General features: G+C 43.3%; 2 protein-coding genes across 2 annotated transcripts; both read right to left on the bottom strand.

Moving 5' to 3' along the window:
* Positions 1-103: 103 nt before the first annotated feature.
* Positions 104-3,323, bottom strand: sebox (SEBOX homeobox). The gene is made up of 3 exons (XM_042091824.1): positions 1,892-3,323; positions 1,611-1,810; positions 104-1,457 (listed from the first exon to the last, which is right to left on the bottom strand). Exons 1-3 carry the CDS (start codon positions 1,992-1,994, stop codon positions 804-806), a joined length of 957 nt encoding a protein of 318 aa, XP_041947758.1. The 5' UTR covers positions 1,995-3,323; the 3' UTR covers positions 104-803.
* An 87-nt stretch (positions 3,324-3,410) lies between these two features.
* Positions 3,411-13,974, bottom strand: LOC121708878 (smoothelin-like protein 1). The gene is made up of 9 exons (XM_042091812.1): positions 12,742-13,974; positions 7,789-7,852; positions 7,288-7,653; positions 6,885-6,941; positions 6,653-6,722; positions 6,411-6,563; positions 5,942-6,065; positions 5,559-5,710; positions 3,411-4,111 (listed from the first exon to the last, which is right to left on the bottom strand). The coding sequence occupies exons 1-9, from the start codon at positions 13,783-13,785 to the stop codon at positions 3,985-3,987; spliced, it is 2,157 nt and encodes a 718-aa protein (XP_041947746.1). The 5' UTR covers positions 13,786-13,974; the 3' UTR covers positions 3,411-3,984.
* Between the last annotated feature and the right edge of the window lie 139 nt (positions 13,975-14,113).

The following is a 14,113-nucleotide window of genomic DNA, read 5'->3' as shown; positions in this document are numbered from 1 at the left end:
TATAGAGCAGAGACAGGCCAACTCAATCACAAAAATATCTGACACCCAGATTAGAGATTTTGTATTATTATTATTTATTTGAAGATTATTTGGATTTAGAGATTATGATACAGAGATCAGTGTCCAGTGGGTCAGCGGAGCTGCAGTTATATCGATCTGTAGTTATATCTTCACAACAATAATCCAAGTCAAATTCAACATTGTGATACACAATAATTCCAGATGGAATGTAAGATCCATAAACTGATAGAATTCGACCTTTGATTTTCAATTTATTTCTTCATCTTTTCGTCATTATTTATGTGGGATATAATATTCATTCACATTACATGTAGAAAATATTTAGATATTTAGAAAACAATTATAGCTCCCCCTTCCTTCTTGTTTTGATTCTTTGTAATGTTAAGATCTTAACCTTTGATATGACATGAGACCTCAGGTACCCTCAGTTAAAACAAAACAATGATTGTCGATAGAGAATACAACCAATAACAGCGTACAATATTAAATATCTAGGGTTTAAAAACTATCCATAAATAATATCTTGAAGTTTGAGATGTTATCAACGTTTAGCTAATATCCAACAACATCCTCACTTTTTTAAATACACACTTCTAAAAAATGATGGGTAAACAAAGTCACGGTGCAGATAGGAACAAAGAAGTGTGGGGAAAGTCTAACAAGTACATTTGGTGAGAGACAGAGACAATACACATATCATATACAATATACAATTCACAAAATGTACCATGAAAGTCTCACAGAATATTATTACACTTGAGTTTTATCAACCATATTATCACTTAGACATCCACCAGGTTTGTTACGACTGCAGCACTGTATATGATATCAGAGATGTCTCCCAGGGATGTCTGTGGATGTGCTGGTGTCTGGTACTGCATTTTGCCTTGGCTCTCCCAATAAGCTTGCTGTGACTGCATAGGGACCACCTGGTCCACCATGGAAGCATATCTTCCTGAGTGAGCACACGTGGGCTTTGTTGCCACTGACCGCAATGCTAGCGCTGAGGTGAGACCTTGATTGAAATAATCCCTCCAATTTTTCTGAAATGGATTGTCCTGCTTATGACCTGAAGGGAAGGTCAGTGAGAGAGTCCCTGGCTGCTGTGGCTGACTTGGCGTCCATGGCAAAGCTTCAGGCAGGTCGGGGGACATAGGAGGAGGCGGCGGTGTGGGCTGAGGAGGAATCAGGGACCAGGAGCCCATGTCCTGCTTAAGCCATCCTGGTCTGACCTGCCGATCTCCAAGCGAAGCACAGTGCTGACTTTGTCTGCTCCACATCCCTGGTGTTCCCGAAGGTGTCACATTGGAGTTAAGACGGGGAGGCTCACTTGATGGCAGGGAGGAAAGTCTGGAGTCTGCCTCTGGACTCTTTCTGACAGACTTACTCAGTCTTCCACTCTTAATACTTCGAGCACGCCTGTTTTGGAACCAGACCTGTGCAGAGAAGGAATAGGTGGATTGTTATTCAGAGGAAGCTTACTGCTTCCGTCTTGTTTTTTGGTTATCATCTAACATACAAAACAATGAGCCATTTAAATGTATATTTACACATTCAGAATTACACATAAAAATACAAGAATATCAAACCTGAATTTTGCTCTCTGGAAGTAGAGTTATGGCAGCCAGTCTCTCACGCAAAGTGATATCTGGGTAAGGTGTCGCCATAAAGGCGCACTCCAACTCGGATAATTGAGCACGGCTGAATATAGTTCGTTTGCGTTTCCTTTGGACTTCGGGTAGTCCTTTTTCGGGAACAGGAAAGGACAGTCCTTGTCCCTCTACAGCATCTGTAAAATCACATTGTTATTAAAAAGTGATTCCTGCAGTCAATTTTTGAAAAACTTTTCAACCACAAGAATAAGACTTACCTGAGAATTGCAGACACTCCTGATTAAAATCAAATGCCATAGTGTCTTCTGTGTGTTTTTGAAAATATGTAGATCTACACGTACGGTCCACAAACAATGTCATTATGATCACAGATCAAATACGAAGGACTTAAGGATGTCCACGAGTCCGTGAAGATTTGCGCAATTTGGAAAACACGTCCTTAGCTGCGAGTAACTACTAGTGAAATGTTGTGAAGCTTGTGAACGCCCTCCTGTTTTATTCACGCCCGTTTTCTCCACCCCTCACGGCCATTCTAGGAGGTGTTAACATCATTGTCACTGGTGGTGCTACAGGTAACAGGTGTTTGAACCATCCTGCTGATCTTGATGTATTTCCCGGGAATTGACAGACGGACAAAAAGCCTGCAGCCTTTGATCCCTCCTATGTCTCGTCGTCATGACGCGGAAAGTCTTGGAACTTCCAGTTAAAGGATGAGCGGGGATGTCTGTTGTGTCAGTATTTCTTTTTGTTTCATCGTTAGAGTTGCAGTAACTGCAAAAACATGTGTAACCCATCAAATTAAAGCACACAGGAAATGTATAGGCAAATTTTACAGGCACGTCTTTTATTCCTGTGTGGGTATCATGGTCCATGGATGATAATGAAAAGTGTCTTATAAAATACCTATATTCTGAAATTAAATGTTTCGTTTCAGCAAGACAATACAGAAAAATGAATAGCCTAAATAATGTAGATTCTGAATGGATGACATGCCATATTCTTTAAAATCCTCCTCTCTTTCATTCTGATATTCTAATATCCAGGGCAAAAATGTATCTCAGGGATGATATTACTTCAAGGGATTAAATGTGGTGAACAACAGTGCTTCCAAGTCAACATAATTTCAACCCGAGATTAGTTTAGTAATCTGTGTGTTCGTAAACCTCATCGCCATTCAGTTCATTCAACTGAATAACGTTGTGATAGCCAATATAGCATGGTTTCAGAATGTTAGCCGCTGTTCTACCAATCGTAAGATAGTTCTACATCATTTGAAAAAAAAAAAAAAAAAAACATATTTTTGTTAGTTTGAGAAACTTGACTCGAGGGTAGCCTATTATAGGAAAAAAAACATAGCCTAGGATATTACAGGCTACATTTATTAATATTTGTATTTCTAAGGTTCATTTATTCTGAATACTTCAATATGCTTAATGTGTTTAAAAGAACCAACTGTCTCCGAAGAAGAGGGCGTGGTTATTCATGAGTGCGATTTATGGATGTTTTCCGGACTGATTGATGTCTCTGTTCATTTCCTTACTTGATGGCCGTAGTAGAATACACAAACTCCCAACTGGCGGTGTCATTAGTCGCAAGACAAGCCTAGTTAGATGACAAACTGTCCCTAGTCACATCACGATCTATGTATTTTTCACCGGATCTGTGACGCTAGAGAAACACTGGGATAATTTGGAGACGCATGCGTCAAACTATTTAAATGTATGCTTTTATCCATGAACCTCAACTACAATTTAAAAGAAATTTACAAACTCAATATTACTGTTCAGTGCTTTAATTTGGGAAATGTGATTTAGCAAAACAGTACATTATCACAACAAGGCAAGCACTAAACATTATTAAGGAGTCATGCCTTCGCAGCAGTGCTACATTAATGCACATCCACTGAACTGCATAGTCTAATACAGTCCACATCCCTTAGTCCTCCACGGTTACATTCCCATTCTCTTTATCGACCTGTCCTGTTCATCATCGCAATTATCCACATAATCTCACCAATGTTGTCTCCGTCCTCACCAGCTTTACTTATATCTGTACTTCCTCATCAGCTGACATCATAGATATTGGTGCTGATATTTGTTATCAGAGCTTTCCAGCTAGTTGTTTTGACACAAAATACAGTTGTTTTATCAAATACAACTATTGTCATTAAAAGTAGCATCAACTATATAGGCTTTTACATTGCCATCTGTTAAGCGCTTGTTTCCTGGTTATCCTCTTTCTTTTAGAAATTGCACTTGCAAGGATCAATAGAGAGGACTTTGGTGAAGGAAAACACAGAGATTAATGCTGAAAGAATCAATGAATGCTGCCACGGACACTCTGAGGAATCTCATTCAAAGGTCCTCAAATGGTTGTACAAGGACTGCACGTAGGTGAAAATACACATGGGATCAGGCTTGGACCCCATGGCAAGCATGTCGTCTACCTCAATAAGGCGCCAGCAGTCAGCCAATTTCCTGGGAAGAGAGTTATTGGAAGGGGTCAGACAGATAGAGAATAGAGAATAGAGAACACTTTTAGCAACACTTTTATATGTGACTCCCTCTCTCTCTCTCAGGGACGTGCACAGGGGGGTTGCTCAGGTTGCCCGGGCAACTGCCCACATGCCCTTCTTGACTCATGTTGCCCTTCCAATAGGGAAAATAAATAAATAAATCGTAGGCCTACAATGGATGCAGAATTTCGCGTAGACCTAGATAAAAAAAAATCGCAAAGCCTCATTCAATTCCATTCGGGCACCGAAAGTGAAAGTCAGTAGGGGAAGGACAAACTCTGTGTCTGCAGCGCTGCACGCGACCGGCACCTGAGCTGAGCCTGCATAAGCGGCCCTAAGGAGATTGTCACGGTTGTCGTATGAGACGAGTCGACTCAACGTTGTCGGAAAAGGTGAGTTTGTGATGTATAACAAACGAACGATCATCGTCATCAAGTTTTATGGAATTAATTAAAATCTTCATAAATCCAGGCTGAGTTTGCCACGTTTAGCCTAAATAATCAGACAGATAGCTTGCAGAGAAGCAGCCCGTTATCACATAGCCTAGTCTATTATAGGCTACTATTTTTTTTGGTAGCCATTAGGCGAACTAAGCTACATGTCTGCTGATAGTTAGTTTCTCACATTTCGTTTTAGCAAGAAGAATGAATGATGGAAGTAATGCATCACATTAATTATTTTATTCAAAATGGTTAAATGCCTAAATCCTAAAAGTATTTTGGGTATTGTTTGAAGCCAAGATGCCCACTGAAAAGAGTCAGATTCAGGAGAGGGAGAGACAATTCAGCTGCAGGGTTGGCTGCGAAAAAGCCAACCAGCAGGTGAGACAGAGACTTTGCACTGTGATAAAGATGACATGACACTGTGTAGACGAATTGATTAATTAATCAGACTCATATTTTAGCCTAGCCTACTAATGGCAATGTTTCATAATTACATTACATTTAAGATGAGGAGCAGTCATAAGCCTCCAGACTACTGTATGTGAGAAAAATGTGGACCAGGAGGAGGCACAGTGGACAGTAAGGCCTAAGTGATGATCACGAGATGAGATGAGAGTACCATGCTAGAAAGTACAGGATTAAAGAGCTGCATGCTAAATAATTGAAATCTAAAAAAACATAGGCTATTTAAAAGGTCATTTCAAAGATCTTGCCTGAGCAGAACATAAATACCACTAGTGGGCATGAAAATAATAATGATAAGTTAAGGTGATTGAGTGCTGTATTTCAGTGTTTTACTTCTTTGTTGTGTATATATTTTAAAAAAGACGCTGTTATTCTCAGTCCTGCATATAGTCCTGCAATTTAATTTTTTTTTGGGGGGGGGGGGGGGGTGCCCTTTTTTCAGGTCAGAGCAACTGCCCCTCAAAATTCCTGTGCACGTCCCTGCTCTCTCTCAACACTTACTCTGCCAAACTGAAAGCCAGTTGCAAATTCTTCCTGGGGTTAGTTGGGCTCAGGGACTCATACTCAAATTCAGTAGGGAAGAATGAGTGCACCAGAGCACAGAAGGCCATCCCATCGCTCCAACTGTTTGAGAAGTTCTGTATGTCTATGTGCTGTTTGTAAGGAGGAGGGCAGAGGGCATAATATTGGTTGTTACATTGAATGTTCTAGGGTAGCAAGATCAATAATGTCAAATACTTGTACTTACAATTAACAGTTATGTGCAGTAAATGTTCAAGTGCAGAAGTGAAAACTTTAACCACTTTAATCTTGAGGACATTGAGATTGTATTTGAAAATATGCAAATAAAAGAAGATTGGAAAATAAATTCCAGTGTGTCTTACCTTGTACCCAATAGTTTTGGATCGAACCCATTCCAGTAAAGTCAGTTTTATACTGCTGGCACTATTTCCAAAGCTCTGGGAACGGGTCAGTTTGGGTTTTGTGCTTACGTGGGTTTTCGCCAGTCTGCACAAAGTAAAAGATTTCATCTGATTTTAGAGATGTTTCTTTAGAAAATCATTTTACGCTGGAATACAAGCTGTGGTGATTTTGGATGTTTTATTTTCAGTCAAGGCAATATTTTTGTTCTCTCCTTTGGAGTTGTTGGTCCTCCTCTAAAGCTAATGTCAGATTATCACAACTCTCTTTTTCAATAAAAAGGACTGGGTGAAGCAGCACACAAACTGGTTTACCCTTATTCATCCAAAGAATAGAAAACATGTAAATGGTCCTTTAAAATAGTTCACTGTCATTATGGTGCCCTGGAAAATGTGGTCATTCTGCATTTGGCCACTGGGGGGCAGTGCATACTTATTTAGAGCTGCCTCTGACTTCTCAAGGATGGTTTGTTTGGCTTGGGGCCCCAGGTGCCGCATTGTTGGCAGAGTATGAGACCGCAGCAGATCAGGCTTCTTCTCTGGAACAATGGCAAAAGGGTTTCCTCCTCCTGCAAAATCAGTCCTCCTTCACATACAGATGAGATGAAAGAACATGAGTTGTCTCTAAACTTGAACATGTGTGTATACTATATTGCAAAGCATTATTCAACAAACCTTTTCTCTGTTGATGGGCTAAAGTTGGACAAAGAAGCAGGAGCATTGGAGAGTATTGGTGAGGGTTTGTCTGTATGTGTTATAGCAAATGACAAATGAAAGTGGTGAAAGCATTAGACTTTGGACTATAATACAGTCTGTGAGCAGAATTTGAAACATATTCATTCTGGAAGACACCAAGAGACCACTGATTTACTAACACCAGACCTAAATTCTAATTCTAGGTCGTTACCTGGCAATTTTGGCAAAGCTGAGCTCCTCTTCATTAGACCTGGGCTCCATGGTTTTGCTGTTGACAGTAGAATATGATACGTTTGTGGGACTCCATTAAGTACTATAAAGTAACAAGCATCCCAAAATATGACTGAATTAATAGTAGCCTAGTACTAGTAACCTTTTTAAAATCAGGGCGCAAGCAGTACTCTGTAATTACTCAAATCACATATATTATTTATACCGGAGTGCCTACGTTGCTATTTACAAGGTGGTGTTAAATAGCATGTGTTTACTATATACGTCAGGGTGTGTAGCTTCCTCTTTACAACACAACGGCACAAATGGCACCTTCCCAAAAAAAAGGCATGTAAAATAGAAGCAAGGATTGATGTGTAGTGTAGTGATGAGTGTCCACTTACCAGTTTTAGTAGGAGACTCAGGAATTGTTCTGGGAGTGGGACCTCCAACATCAGATGTGGATGGGTTGAATGGTTTCCAGGGCACTGAGTTGGGGGATGGAGGTTTCATCGGGGACTCAGATAGATGTTTAGTAGTAGTCATGGCAGTGTCAGGTGCTGTTGGGCTAAACGGCTTCCGGAACATTGCGTTGGGCGACTGAGGCGTGAAGATGCTCGGTCGGGGCACCAGCTTCGGGCTCCTGGTGACGGCTAGTTCTGTGGCTCTGCTAGTGGCTGTGACAGACGTGGACAGGCTTGTCAGGGTTCCATGCTGCTCATTCACCTTTGATCTCGCAAAATGAGCCTCTGGTAAGGCCTGTAAGTGACCTTAAGGAAATGAAGGAGAAAAGGTATTTCAGAGGGCCACTACAGAGTTGTTCAACATACCTTGTGAGTATATGAAGTTCTATATGTATCTATTATAGATGTGTATGATGTTTTGGTGTATGCTTTGGCTTATACCTATGTCTCTCTCGTGTCCATTCTGGGAGATTGGCTCCATGTTTGCTTCATCATGGACATCTCCCTGAGGAGCAGAGGACAGAATGATCATGGAGTAGAAGGCAACACAACCTGACGGTAATGATCGATACTGACGGTACTGATCGATACTGACGGTAATGCTTGGTGACACACAAAATTACAATTCCTTAAGAAACTGTTGTTAGACAGTCTTAGATAATACTTGCCCATTTTAAAGAAAGTTACAAACTCAGCAGATGCACATATGCTACTATATGGTATAAAAGCTAATATGTTCCAAACCTTTGCCCATGCTACATCCCCAGATTCAAAACAAAAATAACACAATTATTGATATATTTATTCCATTTATCATGCCAAGCAGGCCAGGCCAGCAGGCATACTGTATTCTAGTCATCCGTCTGTCAAGGTGGCGTTCTACATGTCAAAATGTTTGTGTGATATCTCCCAAGTGACTTGACTTCATCAAAAGTTGCACAGTTAATCACCACAATGGTTAGATTCACTCTTTGGGTACTCAAGGCCATGGGGTCCAGGTCAAGGTCACATTCTCTTTGAGGTCGAGATCTAGTTCACTCCAGGGCGCTGCAGGTTAAAGCAGGCGGAGGCATACTCAAAGTTCATTTTCATTTGGTATGTCTTAGTCTATTATTATTAGTCCCGCAAATTCAACTTACGTCCTTTAGTCCATCGAATTCATTTTTAAGTTCAATCTTATGTTAGTGGTTGATATGACATATATAGTATGTTGCTTGTGTCTTTTAGACTGTCTCATGTCTGCATGAGGTTTGAGAGTTTATATTCTGCTCTACTTTCATTAGGTGGAAACCCCCGTTGGTTTAGGAAATATGACATGAGTCCATTTTGAAAGGTTTCAGGGAATCAGGACTGGGATCCTGGCTTTCCATTCGGTTAATAATCTGTCCCTGTCAACCGGCACCCCTGGCGTCAACCACTACTTTTAGATGCCAAGTATCTGGGTGGCAGGGAGCCATGGTTAGCGTCAGGGGAAGGTTTGATGAGACTAACATTTCAAACCGGACATGAGCCGCTCTACGTGACCTAGTGACCAGATGTAACTTTCTCTGCAGTGAAGATCAAAGCAGAACTGTAGGAACAGAATGTCTCTGTCTTTGTACAAGGACAGCTGATGCCCATCAAATTACACAATGTCTGCATTTATGCCCATCAGTGACACAATGTCTGCATTCATTATTGGTGGCACATCTTGAAATATGCGGTTGCCATAAGCATTTGTTCAAATATGTGGTTTGGGGACAAGGAACTAATGAGTCTGATTGAGTTGTCATAGGCCAGACTCACCTAGATCTCCTTTCAGGGAGATACTATGGGTCTATCCATTTGCCTCGTAAGTCACCCGCCCGAGTTGGAAAGTGTAAATCACCCAGCTTTCTTGTGCCATTTCACGGAGGCACGCCCCATTTAACTCAGAGCTCTTGATGGTACCCCGAGTGGCCATATGACCTTACGACAAACATGGCTGCACCCATAGTTGAGATGAGATGCTTTTAATGTTGATGCAATGCTCTTACACACTAGATTACATTGCTGCTTCAATCCGGTCACCAATTCATGCATTGCACGGTCTTGCTGCACGTGCAATACAATGTAACGATTTGTTTTTTTGAGCCGTTTTACTAAAGAGGCTAATGTAGCACAAAACAATAACAATGACTAGCCTGCTAATGCCCCTCGTGGCTCGAGAGAAACGCGACAGAACTTGTTGAAATTGAAATAATTTTTTTTATTATTAATTCACACTGACCATACCCAACAAGGGAGAATGAGGGATGTGTTCTTGTATTCTAGACAAATGTCCAGCACTAACTAGACAGCTGCTGCCCTGGTGGCATGTGATTGCCAAAAAGACTACAAACCCCAGCGTTCACGCTAGCAACTCATTCATACATGTCGTACGGGTGGGCGTACGAGACTAATGGATAGCCCCACTAGTCTGGAACACCATAGTTCACTAACGTTTCCATTGGTCGGCAGATTATCTGCCAATCAATGACGAGGGGATGGCGATATAGTTTCAAAATCGAAAAGCCGTCACCATGCTGGTGTTGGAAAGGTTTCACAAATGTGAGCGTGAATAGAGTCTGGACAAAGTGAGTAAGTTTGGTTTTAACCAGGCTAAGTCTTAGGATGGTGCATACAACCTCTGGAGAAAAAGAGAATTACAGCTGACAAATGTCCATTAAAAAAACCTTCCTATTGGGACAAGCCGCAAACACTTGTATATTTCTAGACTTGGTCTATTTTAAAATAGCCATCAACCCCGCATTGATATCTGTCTAACCCTATCCCCATATATAGCTTTTGCAATGAGTTAATGACTTTCCACTAGCCTTTAGCTCTGCTTTCCTAATGGGATAGCCAAGAGGGATGCCAGTGAAACATTAGCCTCTGAGCGAGGCTACAAAAGTGGCAGTGCCTCTTCCACAGACTTCCCTTCCTTATGATTGGATTTAGTCGTTGCCTTAGGGAGGGAAACTTAGACATGAACAAATGGATTGATTCCTGAGCTACTGTGGCAATGAAATATACCCCTCCTCTCATTTAACTACATATGTTGGATGTTAGGTTGAGTGCTATTTTCAGTGATATTTTTAGATTTTATGCAGATGACATCAGCTTCTAGGCATGCTGGGGGGTTGCGTTGTTGTGAGGGCTGTTTGGGGCCAAAACAGAACAGCTGGCGACCCCGCCTGTGGATGGACAAACCATGGAAAACCAGCCTCAGCAGTTCATGCAGACACTTAAACGTGCAACAGGACACTCCCCAGTGAGTCGGGCAAGGTAGTGAATTTCTTACTGCGGCTCAAAGTGTCGTTATCATGAAGATCTCGACTGAGTCAAAGCTGAGGAAGTATTTTGAGCCATGGTTGTTCATGCATGTAATAATAAGCATCTGGTGAATCATTCAGATGGATTCCAAATGTATCCATCTGATGTCACTGAGCAGTGGGGGCATTACCACTATATATCTAGTACAGACACAACACAGTGGTACAGATGCAAGAATTTAATTTAAATCAATATCCATAGAAAAATAGCGATGCCATAATATTAAAGTAACAACCATTTCACAAAGCAGGCGGTGGTAGCGTAGTGGTTAATGAGCTGGGCTAGCATGCAGTAGCTTGAAAAGTTGTGGGTTCAATTCCTGGCTTCCACCTAGTGCTCTTGAGCAAGGCCCTTAACCCCAAGAGACTCAGGGGACAATGTAGTCCCTTGTTATAGAATTGATGTAAGCCACTTTGGATAAAAAGTGTCTGGTAAATGTAAATGTAAAGCAGGGCACAGGACAATGCTGTTATGAAATCACATTACTCACATGCAAAGTACAGTGGAGCATGCAGGAGTGAGCACTGACTAAATCTTGAGGGAAAACGCAATCAATCAGACCCCCTAAAAATACTCGTGGCCTTTTGTGGGCCTGAGAGGAATGGCGTGAGGGATCAGAGTGGGCCTCCAAACCTGCGGAGGAGGAGATGGACAGGGAGGGTGCCGTCCGCTACATCTGCCCGCCCCGGCACACAGAAGCATGCAGACCTTGCCAGCCCTCAGTAATATCACACCACAACTGAAACAGATGCTCGAAAGTATTTGTGTATAGGCACATATATATAAATATATTTGTTTCATCTATTTGTGCGCGTTTAAAGTAGGGTACTGTTCAAGACAGGGTTTGTGATTAAGTGTGACAGTCAGACCTTAGATTTCAAGTGCATTCCACCGAACACACTTTTGTATGGGCATGTGGTACTGCGCATATGTGTGTTTATGTGTATTTGGGCTGTCGTGGATGAAGCCTTGGAGTTGAAGTCCCTAAGTCGCGTGCAGAGCAGTATTTCAGTGCTAAAAAAAAAGGCTGAAGGGTCTTCCCACGGAGTGTCAGGTGCAACATGCAGCTCATTTCATAAATCACAGAATGAACGTGACTCTGTCTATGAGGCTGAATTACCAGGATTTGCTATACACATTCGTCACAGAGAGATGATGGATGGATGATGGACACTGACAGCATACATGTATGTTTGCCTGCATGCAGATGTGAAACTGTGTGTGTGTGTGTGTGTGTGTGTGTGTGTGTGTGTGTGTGTGTGTGTGTGTGTGTGTGTGTGTGTGTGTGCCTATAGCTGCAGCTGTGTTTGTGTAAATTAAGCTCCTGGACACACCCTCTCATCTGATGTCGTTCCACACATCTGAACTCGACAGGTTCAGATAGCAATAACGGTTCAACATTGCCTCACTCTAGAAAGAAAAAAGATTCCACAACGCAGAGGAACCTTTGATGTATCCTCCTGGAAGCCTTGTATCCTCCTGGAAGGTTGTTGTGGCCATGTTTGGGCATTTTGAGCCATACCGCTGGTCATGAAAAGAACAGTAAACACCCAAACAGAAGCTGTTAAATGGTTTCATGGTTCTAGGTATGAACTTTACAGGATCTAAAAACAATCTGGATAGTGATGGTAAAAGAGTCTGGATAGTGATGGTTGACTGTGAGTAGAGTGTGAGGACTGGATGGTGAAGTTACAATGCAAGCATGAGATGGACTTCCTCTTGATGATGTGAAAATAACAATAAAGCACGCACATCCAAGTTCTAAAATTGGGTGCTGGATGTAATGGGCATAACAAAATAAGTAAAGGAAGTCCGTCACACCAATAGCTCCAAATATTTTTTTTTCTATGTAACGATTCGGGCGTTAGCCCTTCATAACGGGCTAACGCCTGAGACGTTACATAGTAAAGATTCTATTTGGAGCTATTGCTGTGACGGATTTACTCTTGATGATAACACATGCAAGGGCCAATTTACTAGTGCATTTGGGGTACATGCATATGCAAAATGTTATTAAGCACTAAATCTCTTACTTTGGACAAGCACTAACCGATTACTCACGTTTGACTCTGGGAAGACCCTGGTCTCTGCGCTGGAGATGAAAGCCTGCTGTGTAACATATGAGCAGGTCGAAAGAGAGCCACTGTCCGAATCATGGGTAGAATCAGAACCACAGCCAGCAGAGGAGTTGTAAACAGAGCCAGACGCAGCTTTGGAAAATGTAGCTTCATGAGTAGATCCAGAGGTGGCATCATGGAGAAAACCAGGGGTGGGTTCAGGGGGCGTACCAGGCGTTGGATCTTGGTCAGCATCAGTGGTTCTGGACTCAAAGATAGAATCAGTGGTCAAGCAATGAACAAGACCAGCAGTTGATGAAACGTGAAGAGAGCCAACAGTTGAATCAGAGAAAGAACCAGCAGAAGAATCTTGGACAGAACCAGCCACAGAGTGATGGACAGAACCAGAAGTTGAGTTGAAGACAGAACCAGCAGTTGAGTTGAAGACGGAACCAGCAGTTGAAAAGGAGACAGAACCAGGAGGGTGGTTTGCGACAGCATCAGGGGACGAGTCTTGACCAGAGCTAGATGTGAAATCAGTGACCGGAGGCTGAGACTCAGTTGCACTTGAGCTCATCGGAGGGTAGTGCACCACTGACACGGAGCTCCTGGCGGCCTCAGAGTGCGTCGCGACGCTTCGGTGGCTCTCCTCAGTGTGCTGACTGGAGAAGGAGCGCGTGGCCGAGGTGTACTGGACGTCGTTCGACTTGGGGACCTTCTGCTCGATGCGCAGGACTGGCATGGCCTCCACCTGCTGTGTGAGCTCGTCCAGCCGGGCTCGCAGGATGGGCACCTCCTCCGCCCGCCGTGCCAGCTCGTCCAGGCGTGCCCGCAGCTCCTGGTTCTCCTGCTGGAGCTGGACTACGGCCTCCCGCAGGGGCCCGCTGACGTCGCAGGCCTCGTCCAGGCGCCGCTCCACCGTCCGCTTGAAGGAGCCCACGTCCACGTGGATCTCACGCACCACGGCCATCATGGTCCGCTCGAGGCGCGCCAGAGCGGCCGGCGTGTCCTCACCGCAGCTCCCCAGCATGGCAGCCATAGTCTCCATGAGTCTGAGCCGAGAAGTTGTCTCTCTCTCTCTCACTGTCTCTCTGACTGCTCCAACTCCCTGGGTACCTGTCTGTGTGTGTGTGTGTGTGGGTGTGTGTGTGGGGAGCGTGCGAGTGTGAGATGAACACACTCCTGGTAACCCCGTCGGTCCCCCTCGTGATTGTGTGTGCCTGTGCTTGACACTCACAGACATGGAGCTTCGGGGGTTGAGCAAAGCAGGCAGGGAGGGGGGTTGGGCACGAGAGGGGGAGAGGGGGGTGGGGGAGGGCGAAGAGGTCACCATGATCTGGGGTCCTGGGGTGGGGTTATTTTTGGACAGGGTGCTT

Source organism: Alosa sapidissima, chromosome 5 (genome assembly GCF_018492685.1).
Source record: "Alosa sapidissima isolate fAloSap1 chromosome 5, fAloSap1.pri, whole genome shotgun sequence".
NCBI lineage: Eukaryota > Metazoa > Chordata > Actinopteri > Clupeiformes > Clupeidae > Alosa > Alosa sapidissima.
Note: the sequence above shows the minus strand (reverse complement) of the source record. Positions and strands in the feature narration are given on the sequence as shown.